Source organism: Pygocentrus nattereri, chromosome 25 (genome assembly GCF_015220715.1).
Source record: "Pygocentrus nattereri isolate fPygNat1 chromosome 25, fPygNat1.pri, whole genome shotgun sequence".
NCBI lineage: Eukaryota > Metazoa > Chordata > Actinopteri > Characiformes > Serrasalmidae > Pygocentrus > Pygocentrus nattereri.
Genome location: NC_051235.1, coordinates 33232700 through 33244918, shown reverse-complemented (window position 1 = coordinate 33244918; position 12219 = coordinate 33232700). Strand labels below are relative to the sequence as shown.

At 45.7% G+C, this 12219-nt stretch overlaps 1 protein-coding gene across 1 annotated transcript in view; it reads right to left on the bottom strand.

Moving 5' to 3' along the window:
- Nucleotides 1-12219, bottom strand: part of shcbp1 (SHC SH2-domain binding protein 1) — a 60499-nt gene that overhangs the window by 30998 nt on the left and 17282 nt on the right. Inside the window, exons 6-8 of the mRNA XM_037534358.1 lie at nt 9938-10168; nt 8801-8978; nt 3951-4071 (exon numbers count right to left, since the gene is read on the bottom strand). Coding sequence (XP_037390255.1) covers nt 3951-4071; nt 8801-8978; nt 9938-10168 — 530 coding nt within the window. The remainder of the gene's footprint in view (nt 1-3950; nt 4072-8800; nt 8979-9937; nt 10169-12219) is intronic.

The window sequence follows — 12219 nt, the reverse complement described above, 5'->3', positions numbered from 1 at the left end:
CCGCGTTCCTGCCTCTAGCTCGCCGTTATCTCCACTTCCAGGGTCCCCCGACTGCCGAGAGGGGGGCCGCCGACCTCACCGCTCCTCTATCGGACTCCGCAGGTGAGTCATTAGCACCTCCTCTGCTCACCTTCACGCTCGTCCAGGGGTTTTCAACAGGAAAGCTTTGCTTCTCGCTGACGCAGATGTGCCAGGTTAGCGCTTAGCACTAGCACACCTGAGACATATCGGCAGGATCGATTTGAGCCGTGCGACAACGCCAGGCGTGAGGAACGCGACTAGATCTCATCACTACGGCTGCAACTTTTATCATGACACGTCGCAGATATCAGGACTTAAACCTGCACTTTCCATCTCGGTCAGAGAAACGAGGCCTGTTAATTAGATTTAGCGCAGGATGCAAAATGAATAAACCTCGTATCTCCACTTTTGTCATTTCTCAGTTTCTCACATCTTTTACATTGTGTGTAAATTTCATGATGATTGGACTAAAAGAAACGGCCCAGAATGACTTGGGAAACATTCTGGTTCCACTGACTTCCGTCCAAATGAAAGGAAGTTTTATGTTTCTCCTGTAAAGCCGTCGTTGGAGATACGAGGTTTGGTTCTGACAGCAGCGAAATGTCATTAATTGTGTAATGATCCGTTTTAAATCTGACACTAACAGCACGTTTTATTTGTGCGTCATTAAGTTTTTTTATATCGCCCGGCCGGAGCCCAAGAACAGATCCAGTGCTTTCCATGCTCACACTGCGCCTGCTGATGCAGGAACATGTATAATATCTATACATTGGGGCTAAACCCAGCAGGATCAGCATCACAGAGAAATAACATTATTCATTTATTTCTGTAGAGCTACAAATGCAGAAAAGTCAATAAAATGCAGATATTTTGGCAAAATTACCCAGCATACTTTAACTTTATGCTTCTTCTATCGCTGATGTCAGAGCAAAACCGCCAAACCTCATATATGCAAAACGGTGACTTTACAGCAGAAAGACAAAAAACCATTACTCTACTTTTAACGTCAGTCAGTGGAACCAGACGTCCTTCCAAGTCAGTTTGGGTCGGTTCTTCCAGTCCACTCATGAAATTTACAGAAAATATAAAGAACAGGCTTTTTTTAAAATCATGCCAAAAACTGAAAAACGTCAAAAACGGAGATACGAGGTTTTGTTCCGACAGCAGTGATGCTCTGTCGCAGACGGCTGCGTGTGGATATACATGCGTGTGTAACGTTTCAGCACAAAACTGTATTATTAATACACGTATTGATGAGACTGATGAGCTCCTGTTTACAGTGAGCCAAACTCATCTTGGTCTTTTCTGATATGCCTCAATTCATTCAGCTGTAATAGTAAAGCGTTCCTACCGTAACGACCCAAACGCTACGCTCTAAACGCAGGTGTTGTGATATAGACGAGGCTGTAGAGCGAATGCATCACTCTCCGTGTAGGTATTCTGATATAAACAACAGTTGCTAGGACAGAACACGCCTGTGGGCGGAGCCTGGGTCAGTTTAACGCCTAAAATCAAGCGGACTTCATTACGAGCCGATTACTCTCCGCTGGGCTTCCTCCGCGAGCCGCTCTGACGGTCAGGAACCCGTTTGGGGCCCTCGGAGTGATTTACAGCCGTGAGGAGCCCTGTATTACAGCGCTTTATAAAGCAGAGTGTGGAGTGGAGCCGGTCCTCTCCCAGGCTTTGATAGAGAAGGGGAAATTAATAAAAAGGAAGCACCTTCCAGCCAATTACACTCATAAATGTCACTGCATCCGCCCTGCTCTGCCAACGCGGTGAGGGATGCGGCGGGAAAAAGAGCTCCGGCTGCTCTGATTTACACAAACTCTCCTGTTTCAGAAGCCCATTAAAACAGTCCTAAAATAACAAAAACGCAGCTCGGGAATATGCTCCGGGGAAATAAAGGCAGGATCAGTCAGCCACTGTGACAGACAGACAGACAATTACCTCACTGTTAAATACAAATAAATAAAGAAATTAATGTGTATTTGCATAAAAAGGCACCTATAAATGAGGCCATTTAGGGCCACAGCCCCCAAAGTCTGGAATATCTCTCCTTTAAAACCTTAAAACACTTAAACATGGGAATTACGGCTGAACGACTGGGGGAAAATATCAAATCAGGATTTTTCCCAACGAGATTTGAATTGTGATTTTTTTTATAAACTGAAATTCAGGCCTGATTTATTTCAGCCAAAAAGCTCAACCTGTGCCAAACTGTCAGTCAGTCGTGGTTGTGATGTCACAACATCTGATTGTCTAACCTCATCTACAGGCATTTCACAAGCTATTCAATCTCCCTAAAGTACACGCCTAAAAAGGGTGGTTCTTCAAGGGTTCTTTATTTAAAAAAAAAAAAAACAACACTTAATGCTTAAGAGGTTCTTCACACCGACAGAGAACGTGTTATATATGGTTCTACACAGCACCCTTTGAAAAGGGTTCTATATTGACCCAAAATGTTCTTTTGTTCTGCAAGCTTGACTCTTGTAAGAATAACAGGACCCTTTTAGGTGCTGCATAGAACCATATACAGCACAATCTCCATCAATCTGAAGAACCGTGTCACCATGCAGAGAACCATTAAAGCATGCAAATGGCTCTTAGAGCTCATGGTTCTATGTAGAACCACTGTCTTTAGGAAAGACCTGTCTTTAAGGACGTGGGCTATAATAAAAAAAGCTCTTGCCTGCTTGATCCCCAGAGCCGACAGGCCATGACTGAGGTGTCCTTGAGCAAGACACCTAACCCCCAACTGCTCCCTGGGCGCTGCGGATTGGGCTGCCCACCGCTCCGGGCAAGTGTGCTCACTGCCCCCTAGTGTGGGTGTGTGTGTGTGCGCGCTCACTAGTGTGTATGTGGTGTTTCACTGCACGGATGGGTTAAACGCGGAGGTGAAATTTCCCCGTTGTGGGACTAATAAGTGTCACGTAATCTTAATTATTCTTAATAAAAATTGACCTCCAGAATTCAAATCAAATGAACACACAGAACATCATTTTATTCACCTCTTGATAAAAGAATTAAGAATTTTGAATAAACATTCTGAAACGACATTCCGGCAAATCTTTCATGATGTTCAAATCAACAGTGTGCACATGAACTCAGTGATGGAATAAATAAGACGGAACGTGATCCCAAACTTACGGATTTAGCGCGGATTAAACTGCAGAACTGCAGTAGCGCTGGCCGACACGACCTCAAATCAGCCTCGCGATTAGCTGAACATTCGACCTCGATGACGATTAATGAGCGGTTACTTTGTTAGTTCACTGACCGAACAGCGCGTTTTATTCATTTATTCATTTTTATAAAAGCATCCCATTTAATTTTCCCCCTCCAAAAAAAAGAACAAGAGCACCTTTAAAAAGCTCCGCGTGGTCTTTTTCTTTTTAAAATCTAAAACATTGGGCAGACCTGTTGTTAGAATAACGAGCTTGTAGAGATTTTAGTACAGTATATAAAAAAAAACATCTGTACATCTCATCAAAACTAAACAGCCTATAGGAGCAAATTAGGCAGAGGTGGGCAGGGCTTATGCTGTGGACACACCCACTCTGGAAAGACTGGGCTCCAGCAGCACCGCTGTGTCTGATCCACTCAGACCAGCACAACACACACTAACACACCACCACCACGTCAGTGTTACTGCAGTGCTGAGAATGACCCACCACCCAAACAGTACCTGCTCTGTGAGGGTCCATGGGGGTCCTGACCACTGAAGAACAGGGTAACAGAGTATCAGAGAAACAGATGGACTACAGTCTGTAACTGTAGAACTACAGAGTGCAGCTATACGGTCAGTGGAGCTGATAAAGTGGACAGTGAGCGGAGAAACAAGGAGGTCAGAATAAAGTGCTCAGTGACTGTAGGTACACTGGTTAGACCTCTAGATGACTGACAGACAGTGACCGTGTTAGTTTGCTTACCTTCCACCTGGATGGAGTCGGCGATGCTGATGGAGTTGGTGACGGTGTAGTGACCAGGGCAGATAATGACCACATCACCTTCATAACAGGAGCTGACTGCTACTGAGGGGTCACTGTGAAACTGAGGAAAGAAACAGAGGTAAATAAATTTCAGTGGAAGACAGCGATGGTGATGGGAGCCAGGCGTCGCCATGACAACAACACAGATATAGACACTATTTACCATCCAGAACCACCAGAGAACCTACACGAGTCTTCTGAGCTTATATGGAATGCTGATGATGGAAAACAGTGGAAAATCTGGAATAATGAGTTTTCTTTGGGGACTATTTTGCCGCACAGCGCCCTGCATGTCTCCCTCCACCATGAATGGAGTTGAAGTTCTCTAAACTCTCATAAAACAGCGTCTCAGTCATCAGGCAGTGAATTCAGAACCAGTTCATGTAGGAACTTTCTGTAGGAGCTTTTAGAGGGACGTCTGGTTCCCATCACCACCACTGTGAGGAGCTTTTAGAGGGACGTCTGGTTCCCATCACCACCACTGTGAGGAGCTTTTAGAGGGACGTCTGGTTCCCATCACCACCACTGTGAACGGCTCTGACTCGGTCAGTTTATCTAGAACAGAGAACCGCTCTGTTTACATCTAAACCAGTTAATCATGCAAGAATAAAAGTTTGGAGGAAGTCCTCTTCATATAGACTCCAGCTAACAGAACTTGTTTGAATCTGAATTCATGAATAAAATAAAAATTATTTCAAACATTTACTCTACATGCAGTGCACAAAAGTAGAGCTTCAGGCACAAACTTGAGTCTCTCACACACACACACACACACACACACACACACACAGCCTTGTGGGATAGAACAGCGCAAAGAACAAGAAAGATCAAACACAGCCTGGATGAGAACCAGCATTTTAACAAACCTTAAACAAATCCCAGTGCTTTAACAGCGCGCGCACACACGCACACACACACACACACACACACACACACGCGCGCGCACACGCGCACACACACGCACACACACACGCGCGCGCACACACGCGCGCGCACACGCACACACACACACACGCGCACGCACACACGGACACACGCACACACACACACACAGTTCTGTAGTGAATCCTTCAGACAGGGAATCCACAGCACACTGTGTAGGTGTCCAACCAAAACAAACACTTTGTGGCCAATCCCGATTTTAAAATTCTACATCTGATCATATCAGTTTAATTTCATTTACTTTTAATTTAATTTGACGGGTTTTGATCACTGATTACCAAAAGCATCAATGACAGCCGTTAAAAATAAGCGGAAAGCATCTTTTTTATTTGTCACAACAGACAAAAGAACTGCCGCTGTTACGTTATTAATCAGAAAATAAAGTCTTCATATTTTAGATATTAAATCATGTGCTGAATTTCTTAATGCCCAGTGGCGCAAACGCCGAATGTCTGGCGCCCAGTTACTCTGACCTCCATCATAAGCAAGTGCTTTGAGAAGCTGGTCAGAGACTCTGCTCCTCACTACCAGCCAGTCTGGACCCACGGCAGGTCACCCACAGACAGAACAGATCCACTGATGCCACAACTGCCCTGACCCCCACCTCTCAACTGCCCTGACCCCCACCTCTCAACTGCCCTGACCCCCACCTCTCAACTGCCCTGACCCCCACCTCTCAACTGCCCTGACCCCACCCACTGCAGCTGGATCCTGAACTTCCTGACAGGCCGATGCCAGGTGGTAAAGATGGGCAGCCTCACCTCCTCCTCACTGACCCTCAACACCGGAGCTTCTCTTGTACTCCCTGCACACCCACGACCGCTCATCCTGACACAGCTCCAGCGTCACCAACAAATTTGCAGATGATACCACGATCTCCAATGACAACGAGGAGGCCTACAGAGAGGAGGTCACTCTGGTGCCAGGAGATTTAGCTGAATCACACCGCAGCACTGCTTCGTGAGCGTGTTGTGGACTTCAGCAGTACCTGAACACCAACCTGCACGTTTCATCAGAAACACAGCATAACTGGCCGTGTTTAACTGGATTTGGTGCAGGACAAACATCAGCGTGTCGACGGTTTTTAATGTTAACTGTGGAACTTCTATTAAAATTAAATATCGTGATTATCGTGTTTCTGTATTGCGATATTTTAGCCATATCGCCGACCCCTCAGCTCAGTCTTAACGGAATCAACGCTGTTCTAACAGAACACGTGACGCAGTGCATCTGCAGTGTGTCCTGCTGCCCACATCGTGCAGCCCACGTGTCCGAGTCTGTCGGGCAGCTCCACCTTCCATCACGCAATCCGAGTGCAAGACAGATGGATCGAAGAGGCCAGAAAAGCCTGCAGCGCTGCAGATTTTAACTGGGTCATTATACACTCAGAGGAGGCGCCGTGGAGCCTTTTACGTGTTTATGATCAGAAAGCAGTGAAGTGTCCTTTCAGACGGTCAGCATGAAAGCGCTAAATGGAACAGTGAGGCGAACGTGAAAGGAACATGTTCACCGGCTGTCAAAACACCGACACACCAAGCCTCATCATGTCATTAAAGGGCCCATATCATAGAATTTATCCCATATTTCTGAAATAAGAGGTTAACCTCTTATTCTCCAGGGTTTGTTTTGGTTTGTCTGAATTTTCATGACCAAATCAGGCAGATTATTCAGTAACTGCATGAAATAAATGCTTTTTTATTCTATTTATTTTAAAAGCCCCTCAAATTATCAGAACGTGTGTTTTATGATCTCCACATTTCACTACATGCTCACAATTTACTGCTGAAGGCCAAAAATCTGCGCCGCTCTTTGAGTTGTTCTCTAAAAGTGATGTTTCCAGAGCAGATCACTGAAGAGACGCCGTCTGTTTATAGTTTAGAGCCCAGATTTGGGGAAAAACGGCTGCTTTGCTGCGAGAAAGCTGAAAGAAATCAGAATAACGAGGGAACAAGCCTTGAGAAATCTGATTACAGAGCAAAACTCCGGCCTCTTTATTCCTCGGATTTCTTACTCAGATTTCTAGATCGGAGTTTGCCGTTTACATGCCCATTTGAATAATCGGATATTAAGTGCACGTGTACGCACTGTTTAGTGAGGTCACACATTTTTCAAAGTGGCACAATATGGGCAGCCAATCAGAAAAGAGCTCATTTACATACATCAGTCTGTGTGTTCACAGCAGGTAAGAGGCCCAAATCCGATCTTATTCTCCGTGTGCGACACAGGTGTGTGTCTGTGTGTCCGTGGACAGATAAACACACTGAATCCGACATTCATCCAACTGGACATTCATCCAACTGGACATTCATCGTAACGTCGCGCTGCTGAGACTCAAACATTTAGGCTGATGTTTCCGTACAAAAATTATTAGACTCGTCCAAAACGCTCCGAGTTCGAAGGGATTTCTAAAGAAACGTCCGAGGCGGCTGCAGGAGAACGAGGCTGCAGCACCAAAGAACAGATAAAAGTCTGAAAGCAAAGTTTAAAGAATCCGAGGTCGTGAACCGAAGAAGTGGCCGCGCCCTTTTTACGGCGAGCCGAACGCATTCGGAGTGACGAGCCCGGCTGTCAGCCAGCGATGCTTCACGATGCTCCTGCGGTGCTGGTGAAGATGAAGCTGATCCTCCGGGAGCGACTGGCGTTCGTTGGCGGTCGTGCTCGTTTACCTCTGGATGAGCCGCGTGACGCTCAGGTCTTCTGTGCATGTGGGTCAGTTCAGTGTCTGATCTGTTCAGACTGCCGCATGCAGATCACGTTTAAAAGACCATCTGAACAGACAAACAAAACATCTGATCTGGTTTTGCTAGAAAGAGAACATCAACGGAAGAGAAGAAAAAGCCAAAAAAATAAGGTATGTGCCCTTTAATGTCACCTAACAGAAAAACACATGTTTATAAATGTCTTACGAATGTGAGGGGAAGAGGAGTCATGAACTCTGTGTCAACTTCAAGCGTTCCAAGCATGAAAAAGGAGGGAAGCTCCACACTCGGAGGGTCGGAATCTTTGTTTCCTATTTTTGACACAAAAGCAGCGTAACTGGAAAAGCTCACAAGAACTGACACCATCCTGCCCGCGGGCGGCGACCCGGCGCGGCGCAGCGCGGGCGAAGCGCTGTCAGCTCGCGTGAGCTCGCGTGGCTGCGCTGCTTTTTCATCAGACCAGGGAAATGAAGACGGAGAAGCATCGGCCATTTCCGCTCCACGGTGTCTTTAATACCAACGACCAGGACTGCAGGAGTTCACTACATTAAAGGGCTCCCAAAGCTCCACTACACCCGCCTGCCTTCATGCTCATTAATCAGGAAATAACGTTCTTATTTACATGATCCTGTAAACGAGCTGTTCTGATTGGCTGCCCTGTTTAATGCAAGTCTGTGGGGCTGAATATGAGGATGTGCGTAAATCTGTTGGTTTTTGTGACATCACAAAAACAATCACGCTGTTTTTCCTACACCATATACAGTTTATTTCATATTTCATAAAAGCAAGGAAAATTGGGTTTTTCATGACAGGGACAGAGTGAATGGGCGGAGCTTAACAGCTGAAGGCTGAATAGGGATTTGTGTTTATTTTGCATGTATAATAAATGAACCAAAGGAAGTTATTTACATATTTCATACTATATTATGAACATTCTATACACTGGTCAGTCATAACATTCTGACCACCTCCTCTGTTACCCTGTTCTTCAGTGGTCAGGACCCCCATGGACCCTCACAGAGCAGGTACTGTTTGGGTGGTGGGGTGTTGTGCTGGTACGAGTGGATCAGACTTACTCAGTCAGTCTTACTCCAATAACAGGCAGAGACAGTAAACGAGTGAAAAGCAGGCCGCGGGCCCTTCGCCTACCTGCACCTCGAACTCCTTGCCGGAGTAAAGAGGGAGGAGCTTCTCCATCATTAATCCGTGGAGAAGCTGGACGCTGCTGGAGCTGGAGACCACGTGCACCACCCTGCCCCCCCCAGGGCGCTCACCCTTCGCACTGCAGGACAGCTGACCGCAGTTCATCCTGTAGCCCAGCACATACCTGCAGGGGATACAGACAGACAGACTGCTTTAACGAGGCGCTGCCCACATACTGACCCCCCTCAGCCGTCAATCACACTCGCAGACAGATTTAAAGATCAGGCAGGACTGCTGTGATCAATCTGTTGACAGCAAGCAGCTTCTGCGTTTGACTCGTTGTGCCTAGTGGGCTCTTTAAAAGGCAGTCCAACGTTAACTCAGCGCTGAGGTCGTGTGTTACAGACCATTAGAGCAGCTCTGGACTGTGGGAGTTTGGGCTGAATGGGAAAAAGTCACATTATGATATTTTATAGCAAGAAAAACCTGCGATACCACAAAACCACACAAACGGTTTCCAAATGGAGCTGCGATCACTCGAGCCCTGGAAACAGTGGGTTTACAAGGGAGTGAAAGGGGAATTACACCCATTTTTCAAAATTACTGCACAGAAATTCTCATTTCATGTGAAATGATTCACTGAACATCGAACTACTCGACCACCTACACGCGCCGTCTGAGCTTCACATGGAAGGTGGAAACACTATTTTCCTCACAGCGCCCTGCATGTCTCCCTCCGCCATGAACGGAGTTAAAGATCACATTTAAGCCTAAAACCTTCTCAAAACATCAGGCAGTGAATTCAGAACCAGCTCCTGTAGGAACTTTCCGTGAGGAGCCTTTAGAGGGGGACGTCTGGTTCCCATCACCACCACTGTGAACAGCTCTAACCGCTCTGACGCAGGAATTTTGAAAAAGCGGTGAAATTCCCCTTCAATGCCAATTCAATTATCTCTCTATTTCTGTGCTGCCCTCTTGTCCGGGGCTCACTTCCAGATGTTTGATTATGCTGATTAACACAGTTACAGATTAATATTTGTACTAGACTCGTTTATTGATCCGTTTGGAAAAGATCAGATTCAGCTCCATATTGATCGTGATGGATCTCCACGCAGACCAGCTCGCTCTGGTTCTCGCGCCAACCTGAGCAGCGGGTTCTCGATGATGCGCAGTTTGCGTTTGAGTGCCTCCATCTGCTCGTACATGCGCAGCCCCTCCACCATGGACACGTTATCCAGCTCCGACTCGGAGTCGCTGCTCAGGCCGTTACGCAGGCTGGAAAACTCCCGGAACGTCTGGGAGCAGCGCTGCAGAACCGAGTGATACTCCTCCACCAGCCCCGTCGGCACGCGGTCCTCCAGAATATCATAGTACCTTCGGAAAACAGGCAGACAGACACGAGGGGAGCCCGACTTTGACTACATGCAGTAACACTTTACAACGTCTACACAATTTAACCACATCATAAACCTTAATACACACGAGAACAACAGAAAGAGCGGATTCTCAACAGAACGAAATGACGGGGCTTTATATTATATATAAAAATATACTTTATATTAGAAAATCCCTAAACAGAAAAATATGTACATTACACAATAAAATGATCAGCAGATAATTAGGAGACGCTGGGTTACAGCACTAAAACATCTACCTTTTATTTATTTTATAGCATATTTAACCACCTAAAAATAAGAATTACATCTCTATGATCACATTTTAGAAATGTTTGTGTATCTGCAGATATGCACACACACACACACACACACACACACACACACACATATATATATATATATATATATATAGAATATACAGTACTGTGTGAAAGTACTAATTTTCAAAATGTATTTGTGTAGTTTTATGTTTATTTGCTGAGAAAAGTGTTATTTTAATAAACAAAATTTATAGAATGCTCATTAATAATTTATATATGAGAGAAAAATACATAGTTGCTCTGAACAAAAATTCCCATATTGGCACATTCTTAAATTCCTATATTCTACATTTATTCCATTTGGTAAATAGTTCAGTAAATAACGGTTAAATCATTCTGAATCAGGTGGAAAGTCTTAATGAAGAAATGAACGATTATTCGGAGTGAAGAGTCCCTTCATGACCGGCTGAGTCGTTTCCTAAAGAAAGGTAAGGAAATCCAGGTTTAAAGCCCAGAATGAAGCGTGTCCAGGAGCTAACCTGGCCCTCCTCCCCATCGCAGGCCGTCTGCACGGCTGCATATGATGAGCTGTAAGACATAATAGCAATGAAGGCTGTCCTGATTCTCCCTCTTTAGACGTCGGCGTGTTCGTCCGACAGCGCGCGTCCACCCTCGCTGCAGCTCTTACAGGGAAAAGGCAGGGAAGGCTGCAGCAGAGCGGAGCCCAGCCCAAACCACCAAGAGCTTAGAAACAGTGCCCTGGCACAGAGTCGGCCTTATCAGCCACAGAATCACAAAGATAAATAAATTAGGAAACAAACACAGCGGCGCTGAATTCCGCCTCGGCTGCACCGAGTGCTGTAAATGCTTTTGGTGAGATTTAAAAGTAATCCATAAAAACGAGCTTCATCCCCAGCCTGAGAGCAACAGCAGGCATCCAATAAAGTGGAGGAGAACATGAGAAACCAATTGTTTGGGGAACACTGCCACCTGGTGGTGAGTGTCGGAGATGGATAACAGTGTAATGAAGCCAATGAGCTGATTTATTTATGCAAGTCAGAGTAGATACTGAGCAGAATGAGGAATGGGATTATTAGGAATATTTTGGTAAACGCTGCCACCCAGTGGTGAGCGTCTGAGCTGCGTAACACAGACGGGGAACATAGTGGGTTAAGATGGAACTGTTTGGGGGAAAATGCTCTATATTCCCCAAAAGCCTCCACTCACCCATACAGATCACTGAGTTCAGGAGTTCCAGTCACTTCCATGGCCACAGGTGTATAAAGCCGAGCCCCTAGGCCTGCAGACGGCTTCTACAGACATTAGTGAAAGAATGGGTCGCTCTCAGGAGCTCAGAGAATTCCAGCGTGGTACCGTGATCGGACGCCACCTGTGCAGCAAGTCCAGTCGTGAAATTTCCTCACTACTAAATATTCCACAGTCCACTGTCAGTGGGATTATAACAAAGTGGAAGCGATTGGGAACGACAGCAGCTCAGCCACGAAGTGGTCGGCCACGTAAAATGACAGAGCGGTCAGCGGATGCTGAGGGGCATAGTGAGCAGAGGTCACCGACTTTCTGCAGAGTCAATCACTACAGACCTCCAAACTTCATGTGGCCTTCAGATCAGCTCAAGAACAGCGTAGAGAGCTTCATGGAGAAACCTGATTTTTTTTTTTTTTAAGCATTTTTATATTTTTTATTATTTTGTTATTTGTTCATTTATCCATTATTATTCATGTTCTTATTTTAATTATTTCATTAATAT